The sequence below is a fragment of the Myxocyprinus asiaticus genome, chromosome 39, assembly GCF_019703515.2.
Source record: "Myxocyprinus asiaticus isolate MX2 ecotype Aquarium Trade chromosome 39, UBuf_Myxa_2, whole genome shotgun sequence".
Lineage (NCBI taxonomy): Eukaryota > Metazoa > Chordata > Actinopteri > Cypriniformes > Catostomidae > Myxocyprinus > Myxocyprinus asiaticus.
Genome location: NC_059382.1, coordinates 28,868,971 through 28,887,234, shown reverse-complemented (window position 1 = coordinate 28,887,234; position 18,264 = coordinate 28,868,971). Strand labels below are relative to the sequence as shown.

Below are 18,264 nucleotides of genomic sequence, written 5' to 3'. Positions count from 1 at the left end.
TCTGAAGCTCTCACAGTGGAGGGTAATTGTCTTTGAAGGGAATAGGGCATAGGGATGATCAGTTCTGAATGGGACGTGTCAATGTGGGAGCTGGACGTGAGGAAAGTTGTTCAAGTTTAGTTGGATGTTCAGCTCAAGTATTCTTTATGCTTATTGTATTGTGATTTAAAACAAGGATATATTTTACTCTCTTTTTTGTCATTCATCTTGCACAACAGCTCCAACCTCATTGTAAGCAAAGACCATGATGTGCTGCGTGTGTGTGTGTGTGTGGGCTGGTTATGTATTAATGTTGTTAGATCATTGTTTGGTTCTCAAGTCTGTGGAAATGCTGGCTGGTATTGAGATCGGTTCTTAGTTTCTGCCATGATCAGCAGCACGATGGAAAGAGGTATGTGTGTCTCTGTGTGGTTATAAACTAAAGCCTACTGGCTATTTTTAAATATGGGATGAGTCGTTCGACATGTCCCACCCCCACTTCCTGTTTCAGAAGAAAATATGTCAAAACAGCAAATTGAACTGTGTCTTCTAAGCAATTCAGTGGGACTTTAAGGTAAGTTGGATAAAATGATGGTCAAATTTATTAACCCTCCTATTCTTTTATGGTCATTTTTGACCTGGGACAAGTAAAGAATACATTACAAATCCAGCATAGTTTTTGGTATTTAAATCATATTGTTCCATCCATTGTCTTAACGGGTCAACCCATATGGAAAGAACCAGTTTTGACGTTCCACCTTTGGACTTTCTGGGTGTTATACAGCTTTAAATAGGTTTTTGTCCATCTATGAATCAAATTTGACTTAAAAATATTTGACATTTTCTCAAATTTATCTCCTACCCCCAAACTTTTTTCTAGCTTCCCCAACTCCTCCATTGGGAACTGTGTTTTTCCCTACAAACTGCATACTTTCCTCTCAAACAAGATTTTTGCACACATGCACATGTCTATACACACAAAAGTGGGCTTTCTTTAGTGACGTTGTACACTAATCAAGAAATGTATGCATTTTTAATGGATGTCTGTATGGGTCAAAAAGACCCAAAAGACAAAAGGAGGGTGCAGTTTCTTAAGACAATAGGAGGGTTAAAATGAATGAAAAAACACAAACAAATGAAAAATGTATGTGCTAATTGCAATGTGAAAGAAAATTACTTTAAATGGATGAAAAACTTATTTGGCATGATGAAAAAGTAACTTTGTGATTTTGTGTCTTCTACTAAGTCTACTGAAAATATGTTTAAACATTTGGAGGGGGAAATGCATTTGAACACCTTAGCAATGGCATACTGTATATAACTATTAGCCTAAACTTCAAATCTCTCTTCAAACTGCTCTTCCATATTTCAAACTACAAATAGTCTAAATAACCAAGCCAACTTTCACTATTTGCTATGCTGAACTTTACTTTTCGAGTTTATTCATTTGTCATTCAAGTGACACAATCCCCCTGAAGTAACCTAGGTTAAGTGTCTTGTTCAAGGTTTATGTTTCATGTATCATCACCCTTTGCAGGGTTTGAACCTAAAACCTTCAGTTACCAGCCCAGATTCAGGCTAATCAAGGCTACACTATGCCTAGCAACCATATATGACATGAAGAAATGCAGGGTAATAAAAGAACAATTATCTGAAGTGTACATTAGCCATGGAGAGGGATGGGCATGTTTGCCTTTGATGTGCAATGTTGTTTTACTGTCAGCAACCTGCAGTAAGCACTTAGAAGTGGCATTTACTAGTGTTTCTGAGCCATTTATGTATAAATATATAGCTTTTAAGGATGATGCACTAAATATTATGATTATAAAACAGATGCAATAGCAATCATTTGTAAGTTTTGAAGTGTTTTTCTGGAGGCAGTACCGCACAAGACCTGTTGCTTTTTTAATCTTTAATTCTTATTATTTATTTCTTGATATTAATGCTACAATCAGATCATTCCAGCAGGACCAGACATGTCTGTGGCGGCTTTCGGTCTCATATCAACTTTGACGTTGCCCGAATATTTCTGTTATTGTTAGTGATAGTTCTTTACACCTTATTTGGGGCTGCGGTGTTCTCAGCCCTTGAGAGACCTTCAGAAATGGAGGCCCATCGCAAATGGAACAGACAGCTGGCTGAATTTGTTCAGGACCACCAGATCCCCACCGAGGAGCTGTGTGAGCTGCTGGGACACTATGAAGAGGCCATTGCCGCTGGGATTCGTATGGAACCGCGGAGAACACGGTGGGACTTCTCTGGAGCTTTTTACTTTGTGGCCACTGTGGTCAGCACTATTGGTGAGTCTGATGTTGGTTTGTATTATTCAAATACATTTAAACTGTTTTAGTAACATTTGTTACTGCCATTTAAAAGGTTGGACACTTAAAAATGTATAAATGTAAAAAAACTTTTTTTCAACATTTCGTAAATGTAAATATAGTTTGCATTGTATTACAAACTATTAACCAAGATTATTTTATTTCAAAGAAAGATAGCACAAACAGACTTGAAGCAAAACTTTTTTTTTTAAATATAAACACTGTCTATGCATTAAAGGCATTTGAATAGTACCAAAAATAAATGATGGTAGAAAGTTTTAATGTGAATTTCATATAACCAAAAAAAAAAAAAAAAAAAAAAGTTGAAATCTGTTCGTTTTAATAGAAATAAACTCCTGGTGCATAAAATCATGAAAAGTTGTAGAAATACTCTAGGATATGTTGTTCATAATTAAGACAAAAGCATTGTGACACTGTCTGGTTTCTAGAACATTCATCAACTAAAAAATAATTAGGCACCAGTTGGTTAAAAGTCATTGCAAAAATGGCTCAGAAAAGTTAGTTCTGAGAAGGTCTAGCATCATATTTGTGCAAATGCCACTTGCTTTGATATTTTGCATGTGATAAAATTACATTCAAACATTTTTAAGTGTCCAAATATTTTTTGGGGCACTATATCGAGATTTTACCATTTTCCATGTCTGACTAATATAAGATTACAAAGTGTCATTAAAATGTCTGTGTAGCTGGGTATATGCAGTAATTAACCACAACCACAATTGACTCGAGAATGTTGACACAAAATCTATTTACAGCACTATCGTTCCATAATGTTTTTAATCTACACATCTGTCCTTGTATTTGAAGAAGCTTGCCAATAGTTCTTCAACCTACAGACTCCATTTAGTCATTAGCTTTGGAAGAAACAGCATGGCCACACATTCAGGATGGAATAGCTGTTTACAACAGTGATAGTGATCTTTTAAAACCTTGTTTTATATACTTATGAGCTTATCTTTCAGCGGTGAAATGTCAAGAAAATCAATTTCCTGATTCAAATATCCAGAGTTCATATCATAATAGCTTTGTAATCATGGTAACATAAAAGCAGCTCTTCAATGTAAACTGTAGTGTGTCAATAAATGCGAAATTGAATCTGTAAATGTCATCCTACTTGTTCAGTGTTGCATTAGACAACAAAGGATTACCTCAACCATTACCTCAAGGCTACTGAAGATACCTAAAGGCTAAAGAAGATATTGAAGAATATGTTTTGTTCTGTTATAACTGTACTAGAGTAAATTGTCACTTTGTTTAAATTACTGTACTTCAACCACTACAATATTTTTGAATGAGGCAATTATTGATGCTTGCCCATTGAAAACTTGTCACCACAATGTTACGCTGTTGTGGGTGGTTGTCAGGGCATTGCTATGTGTTTGCTAAGGTTTTCTGGGTGGTTGCAAGGTGGTTCATTACTGGCCAAAATCAAAATAGCCCACCTCCAAGTCTTAATGATATTCTGGTCCATACATATGGGTTGAGTTCCTCATTCAATGTTAGTCTGTGTGATTTTGACCCTAGGTGTATAAAGGCCAAAGTATACTTAGATTTTGACGCTAATGCTAAGCATCTGTGTACAGACGAACACTGACCTTTCAAAGTATACTTCATTTGACTGTGCGCGCATACACAGGCGGTTGGCGGATGTGCACTATGATTGCTATGAGACAAGGGACTTCTCTTCAGGAGTTTAGACCCATAAAGATGTCTTTATATTCCTTCAGACTCGAGTTATACTAATGCCGATATCTCCTAACTTATGGCCAGAAGTGTAGTCCACCAATCCACAGTTTTCCTGAGCAACTACTGGGTGGCGTCATGATGATTCTGTTTTGTATTTCTGGTCTCGAGACGCCAAGTAAAAACTGCCAAAACGAGTGATCCAGAGGAGAACAACAACCATTTAAGTGTCACTTGGTGTAAAAATGAATTTCAGGCTCAACTTGTGCCGTTGTTGGCTGTCATATCAACTTAGAATAATTAATGAAATCAACGTAACTAACCTTTGACCATCATTTCATATCATCTACACACTCAGGTGAGGCATCTCAACTCTATGAAGTATCTGCATGTTTTTTGACAAATTTAAAAAATGTAATACCTGGCTTAAACTTTACATTACCCGCTAAGAATATATGCGGCTGTGAGAGAAAACACTAGAACCGGAAATTGAAAACAGTCGAATCGTGGAACATTTCCGCGTTCAGGAAAAATTTGGATAACGTTAGAATATCAGTAGCAACACCCACTACTGACTGTTGTTTTACCTTCGTCTCCTGATGTTTAGTGACGATTACATCTTCTAGCACTTTTTCGTGACACCAACGGCTCAACTGTGAGTGTTGCCACCTTGTGGACCCATTAATTAGTGCAAATAATTACTGCGCGTTCTGAGTACTCACGGTTAAAAAAATGGGGCCGCACGCGTTCAGTGCTCAAGCACTCTGCTGATGACGAAATTTGTAAATAGGCCTAACACATCTTGCACCATTTGTGCTATAAACATGAATGATAGCGCAGATTCCTAAAGACCGAAATATGCTCTATGCAAGTACGTGAACACAGATGCAGATTTTGTGCGTTGTTGCATTCCAAAATGTGTCAAACCACAATTCATAACACAACACAAGGATGCATTGCATTCTCAATGCTGCCGCAAGGGCCGCTACAGTGGACATTAGTGTGTCATGAACTGTCCACTTCTGTGGTGAGTTGTCTTTTTCGAGTCAACTACTGTTATGGTGGAGCAACAGTTTTAAGAGACTTTTGCTGAGCAAGTAAGTTAAAGTTAATATATTATAGCAATTTACCTGAATAATAATACATCCAGATTAATGACACAGACTTTTGAAGGTTACTCTATCACCTCGTTGAGTATTGAGGTTCATGACCAGCGCGGAAACGCAAGAATGCACGTTAAGCATGTTCAGCCAGATCACGCAATTGCATTGTGTGGGCCAAGCACTCGCATCAGCATATGCATACTAGAATAAAGTATGTTTCTGCTAAGAGATCGGATTTTCACCAGTTTTTCGCATGGTGGAAGAGGACAGATGAAGAGTCTGATCTCTTAGGTATCTGAAGTATTATTTGTGTGAAGTGCAGGATAGGTTAAAGTCAAAGTATACTTCAGTTTAACGCATGCTGAATCATCATCTGCACAGTACGTGCAGACTGTCCGCATGCAGCACAGTTTTTCTAGACATGAGGAAAGTCCTCATCTGTGTGCGATGTCAGCATTTGCGCCTGCCTTTGACCGTACTAAAGAGTCGTAGTGCACATGTGGCAAACACATCCGTATGGGCTTGTGGTGAAATTTAAAGTTACATGGCAAAATACAGTTATCTCAAAGGAAATCCACGCAATCAGGAATTTTGCCTGACGTACTTCAGGTTCATGGCGAAGAAAGTTCCTTATGCTAGTTTCGCGTGGGGTTCAAATTTGGCTAACTTTAACATGCAATTTTGAAGTGTTGCCCAATAGAAAGTCGCTTGGTTTGGCAGTGACCTCTTTGTGGGTGGTGATTCGTACATAGCTAGATTTCTGCCTTTAAACCCTCCAAAAATTGGCCCCATTCACTTCCACTGTGAGTGCCTCACTGTAACCTCAATGTTTGTTTTTTTAAAGAAAAGGAGGGATGAGTTGAAATTATTTTTTGTGGTAATCAACATTAGGCCACTAATACTGTCGAGCTTAATTTGTGTTGAACCCAGAATATTCCCTAAAGCATTAACAATAGCTTGTCTTTTAAGAAGCAAAAAGGAGACAATCAGTCAATTAAATAAGAAGTAGCTTTTTGGGGGGCCTGGGTAGCTCAGCGAGTAAAGATGCTGACTACCACCCCTGGAGTCACAAGTTCGAATCCAGGGGTGCTGAGTGACTCCAGCTAGGTCTCCTAAACAACTAAATTGGCCCGGTTGCTAGGGAGGGTAGAGTCACATGGGGTAACCTCCTCGTGGTCGCTATAATGTGTGGTTCTCTCTCTCAGTGGGGCGTGTGGTGAGTTGTGGGTGGATGCCACGGAGAATAGCGTGAAACCTCCACACGTGCTATGTCTCCACGGTAACGCACTCAACAAGCCACATGATAAGATGCGTGGATTGACGGTCTCAGATGCGGAGGCAACTGAGAGTCATCCTCCGCCATCCGGATTGAGGCAAGTCACTATGCCACTAGGAGGATTTAGAGCGCATTGGGAATTGGGCATTCCAAATTCGGGAGAAAAGGGAAGAAATAATAATAAAAAAAAAAGTAGCTTTTTGAATGTTGCAAATTAAAGCTTTAAAACTTTTTTTAAGTCCATTTGTGTGATTCTCTTTCATAAACCTAATTTCTGTGTCCAAATCACAGGCTTTGGAATGGCAGCACCCGCCACTCTCAATGGAAAAATCTTCCTTATCTTCTATGGGTTGATAGGCTGCGCAACCACCATTCTCTTCTTCAACCTCTTTCTGGAACGCATGATAACACTGATTACATTTCTCACACGCATGTGCTGTAAGCACAAACACAAAAAAAGACAAATTGTCTCCCATTTAAACACAGAACCAGAAGATATAGACGGGCATGGGGATTGGAAACCCTCTGTGTACTATGTAACCCTGATTCTGGCAGCACTTGCATTTCTGATCAACTGCGGTGCATCAGGCCTGTACTCGGCTATGGAGGAATGGAGCTACCTGGAGTCCATGTACTTCTGCTTTGTGGCTTTTAGCACCATGGGATTTGGGGACATGGTGAGTGGACAGAAAGCCCATTACGAAGACCGTTGGGTTTACCAGATAGCCAACTCGTTAACGATCCTCCTGGGTGTGAGTTGCACTTACTCCGTCTTCAATCTCACCTCCGTCATCATCAAACAGATGTTGAACTGGATTCTGGCCAAATTGTGCAGTCTGTGTCACTGTTCGTATCAGGATGGAGAAGACGAGCCCTGCTGCTGCACCAAAACAGGCCTGGAAGTCAAAGTACCAGTAAATCAGCAGATCCAGAACACAGCCAGACATCACAGCCATGTAGTCAAGGCCTCTCTGCCATCCATGAGTAAGTGTAAGTGTGCCAGTGCTGCAATTGAAGTCATATGCCATAGCGGAATGCAGTGCACAGCTCACAGCAACCCAATATATGGATGTTCAGCAGGAGCAAGTCTTCAAATCAGGGATCAGGGAAAACAAAACCACAATCTAAGTGTTAACTGGTAAGAGGTAGAATGCTGTAATATCTTTATTCTAAAAAAAATGAAAAGGAATCTGTACAGTCACTGTTCTTCTAAAATATTTCTTCTTGCATTATTTCTAGGGTTACTATTATGACTTTGAGTTACATTTAAACCTAAATTTAATGTCCAAAACCAATGTTTATCAAATGGCACAGTTTAATAAAAATTAGTGTGCTCCCTTTCTCTGTTGCGATCTTTTTGATTGACACAGATGCATGCACGCTCTCTTGCTTAATGAAGTTTAGTAGAGACTTGCTTGTAGTAGAGACAAATCATTAAATCATTGGTATTTAGAATACAGTTACATTCAAAAAGTATTTTGATTACTGAAGAGATTACTTTGCATTTTATTGTCATTTGTTTCTTTTAATATTTAGTCCTTTCAGATGGAAAACATTTATACATATAAATGATGTGATCCAAAGTGTATTTGAACAGCGGTGAAACACTTTCTTATGATGCGTTACATTCATACGAGCAGACAGAGAAGTAAGTTTGAAGTAAGTTTGGAGCAGAAGAAATAACATGTGTATTTTGTCTTACTGTACTGGCAGTTTTTATATTCAAAACAAGTGAAAAAATCTACCAGTGCTGAAGAAGTAATCCAAAGTATTTAGAATACGTTACTGACCTTGAGTAATCTAAGGGAATACGTTACAAATTACATTTTACAGCATGTATTCTGTAATCTGTAGTGGAATACATTTCAAAAGTAACCCTCCCAACCCTGGGCATCACTGATGGAGTTACATATCCAACTAATCGATAATTAAATTCCTCGTCGATTATTTTTATTATCGATTAGTATCGATTTTAGAAATGAGTTGTTGCAGAACTACATTGATCAATCTTCATTGGTTCTTGCGCGTCTTGTGCCCAAACGGTATGACGTCATAACAAAATAAACACAGTATGTTTGGTTTTATTTTTCATGTTAATTGATGTTCATGCTACTTACAATGATAGCGCTAAGATCTAATAATTACTGTGAAAAGTGACTGAAATTGTTTCTTGATTATTTTGAAATATAACATCCACACAAGCTTTTCATTTAAAAATATAGAAATATCATGGCTGACTAGACAAGGAAAGTTGTAACACTACATTCCAACAATGGACCTATGTTAGCCTATGTCTTATGCATTTCTATTTTTGTTTCCTACTTTATTTGCTGTTTTGAAATCAAATGTTTATTATATGTTTATCGTTTTGAAATAAAATTTAAAAAAATGAAATGAGTGTGGGTTGTGTTCAACATGATCACATGGGTAATCAGGGTTTGGTTCTGAATGATGGGGGATGGCAACAAGTAAATCTGATGACCACCATAAATGTATGTGCACAATTTAAAATATCCGATTTTGCATGTTTTCTACTGGTGTTACAACTCACCCTGATGGTGCAATATGGAGGACTCGGTGCACCATATTAACAGTGACATAGCTAGGGGTGAGGCCATTGGGAAACTCTTATGAGTCTGTCAGAGAGCGCAGTGTTTGTGCTGAGCGGCTTGTGCCCAGACCATAAAACTAATACGAGCAGCTCTAGTGGAAGGCAGTGGCTGAATCTCATATCTCCATCTCCATGAGTTAAAGGAACCCCACATGAAAAACATAAGACATATACTTGTACAGTGCAGTGGCTCTTACATTATATGTAATTCTGTGCGGTTTCGTTCACACAAATGCGGATGTGAGTCCTGAAAATTTACGAGTGTCAGTTCGGAATATATATTTTTAACTGATCAGCCACAACATTAATACCACCTGCCTAATATTGCGTAGGTCCTCCTCGTGCCGCGAAAACAGCGCCAACCCGCATCTCAGAATAGCATTCTGATCTTCTCACCACAAATGTACAGAGGGGTTATCTGAGTTACCAGAGACTTTGTCAGTTTGAACCAGTCTGGCCATTCTCTGTTGACCTCTCTCATCAGCAAGACATTTCCATCCACAGAACTGCCGCTCACTGGATGTTTTTGGCACCATTCGGAGTAAATTCTAGAGACTGTTGTGTGTTAAAATCCCAGGAGATCAGCAGTTACAGAAATACTCAAACCAGTCCGTCTGATGTGTTGTCATCACATCAATCAACGACAGTGGGCGATTCACCTTTCAAAATAGTTTTTTTTTTTTCTTCTCCACACACCAACTATGGCTGAGCTTGGTACAATAAGAGATTTCTTGTTAACTGTTGTTAATCTTGTTGCAGATGTAGTTGCCAACCAAATTATGTTGACTTAATTTTAACCCATTTTATAAAATTTAAATGAAGTCAACATAATTTGTCATTCAAAAATGTAAATAATTATTTAAAGGTGCACTCATAATTATTTATACATTAAAAAACATTTACTCCTAAAGAAATAAATTGTAATTTTGAAACATATGTTTAAAATCATGACCACTCAAATTAGATGAGGACTCTAGTCACATCAGTAACCTTATAAAAGCTGAAAACAAATTATTTTGAATGATGCAACATCCAGGCCTCTAGGTGTCAGTGTAAGTCCAAAACAACACATATAAAAAATTACTGAGTGCACCTTTTAATATTTAATTTTGAGTAAATTTGCCCTCCGTATGCAACGACCCTTTGTCCCTTTCCTGATGAAAATGTTATGGTCTTTTTTAAATTAGTTGATAAAAGCAATGTAAAAGAATTAACGTTAATATAGGTAATAGGAAATATTTTTTACATTTATCTATTTTGGTTTCATTTGTGTTCTGTAGATGGATAAATACTTAGGATGCGTGCATTTTGTTTGTATGGAGAAAGCAAATGCTAAATGTACATCATTTTCATAACTTGTAAAAAAAAAAAAAAAAGGCAGCTAATGAATAGAATCAAATTAGGGGTATTTTATCTCTTCAATTCATATAACTAATGTTTGTCACCTTGTCTTTTTACATTCCTTGAAAATAATCTAATTTACCTTTAATAAATAAATCATGAAATGTGTCAATAAAGAAATAATTATATCTGTCAGTAATACATAATCATGAAATGTCAATAAATAATTACATCTGTCAATAAATAATCATGAAATGTTTAAATAAATAAATTGATATGTTAATAAATACATTAAAGTCCAAAGTAAAATATATAGTTATACGTTATTTATTTATTGACACATTTTATGATGTATTTATTTATTAATAGGTCTTTATTTATTGACATATTTCATGATTTATGTATTTATTGAATATTATTTACATATAAATTGATGCTTTAATGAAATATGTATTTATTAATATGGCACATTGAGCCCTCCATAGGAGTAACAGCACTCTTGAAAAATTAATTGACACTGTTTAGGTTCGGGATAATTTGTAGATTCCAAAACTACTTTCATTTGTAAAATAAAAATATTGGCAATTTTATAACTAAGTGTCTGCGTAAAAACACATTGCGTAAAAAAGTGTTTCAACACTCCCCGTTCTCCCTATGAAAAAAGAAAAACGGAAAAAACAGGTAGCCTAAACTTTTTATTTATTTTTAAACGCGTCTCGAGTCGCCCGCGTTCCATTTTCGAATGCAGGAAATAAATGAGGTAAACTTGCTACTATGACGTGATAATAATGCTATTATGGCGTCACGCGGCAGGGGCCTTTATAAAGTAGTATGATTCTCTGAATCATAAGCGAAGTGTTCTTCAACGCATTGGACAACTGTACGTCGGACATCATGTCAACGTGTTTGTCCATTTCTTTGGCCTCATCCCATGATGAGAAAGGAGATCTGTTGAGCCTCAGCAGCGATGTGCACTCTCACTCTCACAACAGCATAACTAGAATGAAGTGGCATCAGGTCCTTCAACAGGTTCCTCAGAGTTCGTTTGCCTGAATAATCAGAGCGGCAGGATGGCGCCTTTACCTACAGACACCGCTGAGAACAACAGCCCAGCAGGAGGTGGGATAGAAGTTTAAGTAATGACATTTGCTGTCATTTTTGTTATATTTTATTTTAATTTGGTCTTCTGGCCTCCATACAATACAACTTAATGACAGCAAATAAGATACACAAATTTGCTGAAATGCAATGAACACTTAAAATAAAACATTCAGGTAATGTGTCTTTAGCATTGTTTTACAATACCGTTTTAAATAGCGAACAATCTACACTATACACTGTAAAAAAATAAATACAATAAAAATAAAAATATTGAATACAAAGACTTGAAATTCTTCATCAAACACTTGTATCTAGTTCTTTATAATGCAAGAATACAGTTCAGAATGTAATAACATGCATGGTCACACTTTATATCAGGTGGCCTTAACTACTATGTACTAACATTAAATACATACAAGACTATGTATTTACTGTGTAACTACATGTTGTTCTGCAAAATATTCACATTTGCTGCTACTGAGGTTGAGGTACGTGTTGGTTTAGGATTAAGGGTAGGGTTAGGGTTAGGATAAGGGGTTAGAGTTAGGTTTTGGGGTAAGGGTTGGGTTATGGGTAAAGTTAACTGGTACTTTAAATGTATTTACAATACAACAACATGTACATAATAAGTACATTGTATCAAATGGTTAAGTACATAGTAGTTAAGGCCACCTAATATAAAGTGGGTCCACATGCGTAATAAAATATAGAGTAAGTTAATACATTAATCTGATTATTAATTATAATTTTTTTTATCCCCTTTTTCACCCCAATTTGGAATGCCCAATTCCCACTACTTAGTAGGTCTTCGTGGCGGCGCGATTACTCACCTCCGGTGGCGGAGGACAAGTCTCAGTTGCCTCCGCTTCTAAGACAGTCAATCCGCGTATCTTATCACGTGGATCGCTGTGCATGACACCGCGGAGACTCACAGCATGTGGAGGCTCATGCTACTCTCCGTGATCCACACACAACTTACCACGCGCCCCATTGAGAGCGAGAACCACTAATCGCGACCACAAGGAGGTTACCCCATGTGACTCTACCCTCCCTAGCAACCGGGCCAATTTGGTTGCTTTATTAATTAATTGTTAATTACTCAATGCCAATTAATAGTCAGTATAATAAATTAGATTAGATTTCTATTAGGTTTACAATATAATGTTTTGATTGTTTAAGTTTAGATTTATTACATATAAGATAAAGATTTCATTCTTATATTGCACCCTTCATTCTCTCTTCATTCCACTGATTTAACGTCTTCCTTACTTTTCCTTAATTCTTATTACACATTTATAATATTCTGTATAACAGTCTATTACTAATTATGACTCAATATGTCCACATTTCGGAAAATAATTTTGATAAGAAAATTAAGCATCAAGAATTTGAACTTATTGTAACTACACATTGTTCCTGTGAAATACAGAAACCAAAATACAGCAACACTTTACACATTTCATTCTGGATTTTATGGACTAGTTGTTTTAACCCTAATAACCGGTCACATTTAATCTGTGGTCAGAGATGTTTCTAGTTTATCATTTGTATTTCTTCATTTTAGAAAAACCTAGACAAGGGGCAAAGAGAAAGGCAGTCTGCGATCTCCTCAGCAAAGCATGGAGGGCTGCAAAGCGTCCCTTTATCTGCAGCGGGTATGAAGTGGAGCCCCTTGTGCTTCCACCACAGCCATCTGATCCAGAGCTAACACCAGCTCCACGTGCACTCGAACTCGAGCAGACACATGGCGATGATTCAACCAAACCCGAGTCATCATCTGGATCAGATCCCTCCTGTTTCCTGCCGACTGAAGGTGTTTTTTACCTTTATGAGGGTATATTTTTTTCTAATTATATAAAAACGTGCAGTGTGTCATCCTTTCCAATTCATTAATTAAAATAAAATCTCATTCTGAGTAATTCAGATGTTACCTATAAAATGAAATAGGGTAATACTTTATTTTAATGTACTGTTCTACATTTGCGTATTATATAATTACAACAACTATAGTAATTACTAGGTACCAACCCTAAACCTAACCCCAACCCTAACCTTAAAGGGACCGTTCACCCAAAAATGAAAATTCTCTCAATATTTACTCACCCTCATGATATCCCAGGTGTGTATGACTTTCTTTCTTTACCAGAACACATTTGAAGAAAAATTTCTTAGCTCAATAGGTCCTTAAAATGCAAGTGGATGGAGATTTCTCTTTTGAAGCTCCAAAAATCACAGACAGTCATCATAAACGTCATCCATACGCGGTTAAATTATGTCTTCTAAGCGACACGATCAATTTTGGTGCGAAAAAAGATCAATATTTAGGTACTTTTTAACTATAATCAAACGTTTCCGGTAAGCTTCACGAGAGGGGTGAAGTTCAAGTGGTCTCTTGTGTGATGTATTCGCGTTGCCATGATACTGACGCAATCTCACATTCTCCACTCGGTTGAAACATCCAGGATAAGCACACAAATGCACCATTGTGATTAAATAAACCAACGAAGCTACTGAACAGTGTTCCTCCATCTCACTTGTAAACAGTGCTGCTCTTCTGGCTGTGTTGCACGTGCCTCAGTTCTCGCATGTTTCAAATGCAAATGCGATTACATCACATGCGCATACCGCTGCAGACAGGAAGCATGATTTAGAGTTTTTAAAAAAAGTAGTTAAATATTTATCTTTTTTGCACATTAAGACATTAATTTATCCGCTGGAGTCATATCGATGACGTTATGCTGACTGTCCGTGATTTTTGGAGCTTCAAAAGAGAAATCGCCATCCACTTGCATTTGAAGGACCTACAGAGCTAAGATATTTTTTATTTTTTTATTTTTCTTCAGATGTGTTCCGGTGAAGAAAGAAAATCACACAGACCTAGGATATCATGAGGGTGAGTAAATAAAGAGAACATTTTCATTTTTGTGTGAACTCTTCCTCTAACCCATATTAAGTACATGTAGTTACCTAATATTACTCAGTACTTTCTTGGGAAGTACACTGTAAATATACAGAAAGTACATATACTGTAAAATAAAGTGCAACCATGAAATCAGTAATCATGTAATAATATGTACATAATAGATATTTGTTAGCTAAATTGTATATTATACATTTAAAATATATATCAGTCTATTACTATCTGTCACATTTCAGAAAATTATTTTAATAAGAAAATGATGAGAAGACAGTGTGTCATCCTATCCAATTCATTAATTAAAATAGAGTCTCATTCTGAGTAATTCAGATGTTCAGTAAATCAGTATCATCTTTTATGAAATAATATGTATATAATAGATAATATTTAACTAGGCCTAGAATAAAATATTAGGATATATATATCAGATGTTACTCAATAAAATAAAGGAATTTCATTACAGGGCTATTTTTTTAAATTTTTTTTTTTTTTTTATTTTTGACCCCTTATTTTGAATTTGGGTGGCATTTTTGTCACTTTCAGTGGCATTTTTGTCCTGAGCTCTCATTAATTTCTGACCCTGGTCTGCTGTTATTTTTACTCTGGTTCATGTTAGCAAATGATTTACATTAAATCTGAATATATAGAACAACTGCCTTTCAAGATCCACATTCTTTAAATGGATTTTATTCTGTCTGCTTCGCTGTTTTAGTGAATGTAAGTCAATCAATGGAACTAGCAATCTCATGTATTATCATGTGTTTTTGTATGTATTTTTCAGGAACTGTTGGCTCTCGCTATAAAGTGGGACATTTACTGGGAGCAGGAGCATTTCGCCGGGTCTTTGAGGGAACCCGAAAATCTGATGGCAAAAAGGTAGCGCGTTCTCACTGAATTCAACAAACATTGTGTCTACTGTCTTGTTCAAAACTTGCTTGTTTAAACCAATTTGCAGATTGTATTGCATACTCAAACCTTAGGTTATGTGCTGGGTCACGTCCCACAGTATGAACTCTATGTTTTAACCATTTGCAGGTCGCCATTAAAAGTGTGCAGAAAGTGAGGGACGACCGTTATCTATTTATCGTAAGTTGGCAAAAACCTGGAATAGCTCTGTTGATTGTATTTACAAAGAATAAAGCAATGTTAAGTGCTGTACATCAAAATACAGTGAGATGTGTTCTTCATGTCTAAACTAACTTTTTGTTTGTTTTCTAGCCTGCGTATTCCAAACCTCTCGTTACAGAAGTGGCGTTGATGCTTATGTTGAGACATTGTCCCAGAAGTCGTAACATCATTCAACTGTTGGAGTGGTTTGACGAGCCCCAGAGATTCGTACTGATATTGGACTACTGTCATCCATGCCAGTGTTTGATCGGCTACATTGGATATCGAGTTCGACTGAGTGAAATGACAGCATGTGGGTTAATGCGGCAGGCAATATTAGCAGCGCAACACCGCATCGACAGCGGCGTGTTTCATAATGACATCCATTCGTATAACTTTCTGGTGAACGATTACAGCTTGGAGCTCAAGTTAATAGACTTTGGGTGTGGCCAGATATTTAACAGCGATGGCTACAGAAGCAGCCAATACAGAGGTGAGCTGGTCATTTGTGAAACCATAACAGAATGTGGAAACCTGCATGTATTGACCCTTGTACAATATTTTGCTTACAGGAGCACCAGATTTCTGCCCACCTGAAGTTATGACGGAGCCCAATTTCCATGCCGTCCTGACCAACGTCTGGTCTTTCGGTGTTGTGCTTTATGAAATGCTGAACAGATGTTTGCCGTTCGACCAACCAGAGGAAATACTGCATGGCAAAATTAAGTTTCAGAACCCCTACTTATCCAGAGGTGAGGATAGCAGTAACAAAACAACAACAGCAACATTGTTAAACACTCACATAAACCTCTGCACAAACACAGTGACAACTCAACAATATTAGAGGATGTGTCAAATCTAGCAAGTCCAACACGGAAGACTGAAGCTGATGTTTGCCAATGACACTCATAAAGAAAGTTTATGTAATGATTATGTCTCAACATGCTATTTTTATGGCAAATGCAATGCATTTCACTAAAGAATATTTACTATTACAGTATCACAGCATTTGTACTGCATGCCACAAGGTCAAAACTAACCAGCTCTATCCTGAAAACTTCTACAGCTTGCCATGATCTGATTGGCTGGTGCTTTACCCGTGATCCCACCAAACGGCCAACGCTAGAGCAGCTCTTACAGCATGAATGGTTCAGAAATCCTCAGATGTAGGAAAGCAGGGGATTCCGTCCATCATTGGTGTTAGTTTGAGGTAGTGTAACAGACAGAGTAGGAAGCTACAGTACATTTGCAATCATTCTTGTTAGAATCCAAGCAATTCTTCACCTCTAAATTATTATTATGTCTAGTAAGATTTTACAAGTATGCACAGAAATGTAACAAGTATTGAACTGAAAGGAGGTAATTTTAATGTTTAACTGAAAGTCAGTGTTTTTGCCTGAAACCCTACATGAAGTACTGACTGACTGACTGTAAATATGATGAAAAACGAATGAAGACCTGAATTCTCTTGCTTTCTCTTTCCAAATGTTGAAGAAACACCATCCAGTCTGAAGACCACCAGACTCATGGGATTGTCATGGATGGATGCAGTGCACAAAAAAGTGCAAAAGAGAGAGAGAAAAAAGCACCTTTGGTGCAGTGCAATTTTTGAAGTGCATAAAAAAGAACATTGAGTGGATGTCACATATTATAAATAAAAATGGTGCATCAGAATTCAGACTTTTGTATTGTCTAGGCCTGTGTACCTGGCCTAGTACCTGTGTACTTGCCTTTAATTGAGTAACTGGGGCACATAAAGTATTATGTGAAGCCGTATTTCTATGGCACATTGTTTTCCTATAGGGGACATGCTAAAACAACGGTGTCCACGTGGATTCTGTGAATTGCCCGCAGAGTCCCTTCTATAAATCTGCCAAAAGTCTCAATTTTAATTCTTAATTTCATTAGAGATGTAAGAGAGAAATACTTTAAAAAACACTCAAACCTCATGCCACATTTTGCTAGTTCAGAAGACAGTTATGAATCAGCTGCAACAAAATTCATTTTGGAGTTGCACACCCCAAGAAACCAACTTCTGCTTTGATCATCATAATACATTGTTATCTACAGTATGTACATCTGTAACAGATATTCTGTATGTTTATTATTGTGTTGTTTGATGTTTATTTTATTGTATATACATTTGTATTACCATTACTGGTGCAGCAGGTATGAAAGTATATTTTACATACACTCCCCCCCCCATAGGTAGAATTATACAAAGTGTTCAATGTGTTCCTGATGTACAGTACCTGTCTGTGTCTATGTGTCTCTGCCCTTTTAATTTTCTGACTGCAATTCTGTGCAGACTTCAAAGAATGGTGTGTCTCTATTATTTAACTTTTTTATTACTCATTTACCACGTGTTTATGATTAATTTGCACAAAGACATTTTCAGTATAAAAGGCTTCACATACCCACTGAATTAAAATATATCAGACTATCATTGGTTCCAACTTAGAGGATACTTTGATGGGTTATAAATTCCCAGAAACACTAAAAGCCCCTTAAGAGGAAAGAATACACAAGTAGAGAATGTTTTTAAGTTATGTCTAACCAGAGTGTTTCATTTAAAACCAATTTACAATAACCAAAAATGAAAATTATCTCATAATTTACTCACCCTCATGCCATCCCAAATGTGTCTGACTTTCTTCTGTAGAACAAAAATGAAGATTTTAAGAAGAATATCTCAGCTCTATTGGTCCATTCAATGCAAGTAAATGGTGGCCAGAGCTTCAAAGCTCCAGAAAGCAAATAAATCTTCAATACAATTAATACACACGACTCCAGTGTTTAAATCA

At 37.0% G+C, this 18,264-nt stretch overlaps 3 protein-coding genes across 4 annotated transcripts in view; 2 read left to right on the top strand and 1 right to left on the bottom strand.

The window, feature by feature from the left end:
- The window catches only part of ptgir (prostaglandin I2 receptor), a 143,288-nt gene that overhangs the window by 28,713 nt on the left and 96,311 nt on the right, over nt 1-18,264 (bottom strand). The gene's annotated exons all lie outside the window — the stretch shown is intronic.
- si:ch211-261a10.5 (potassium channel subfamily K member 13) lies at nt 1,922-9,047 on the top strand. The gene is made up of 2 exons (XM_051679695.1): nt 1,922-2,279; nt 6,675-9,047. The coding sequence occupies exons 1-2, from the start codon at nt 1,922-1,924 to the stop codon at nt 7,523-7,525; spliced, it is 1,209 nt and encodes a 402-aa protein (XP_051535655.1). The 3' UTR covers nt 7,526-9,047.
- Nucleotides 13,022-17,198, top strand: LOC127430035 (serine/threonine-protein kinase pim-3-like). The gene is made up of 6 exons (XM_051679459.1): nt 13,022-13,270; nt 15,135-15,229; nt 15,389-15,953; nt 16,033-16,212; nt 16,527-16,670; nt 16,955-17,198. Exons 3-5 carry the CDS (start codon nt 15,611-15,613, stop codon nt 16,628-16,630), a joined length of 627 nt encoding a protein of 208 aa, XP_051535419.1. The 5' UTR covers nt 13,022-13,270; nt 15,135-15,229; nt 15,389-15,610; the 3' UTR covers nt 16,631-16,670; nt 16,955-17,198.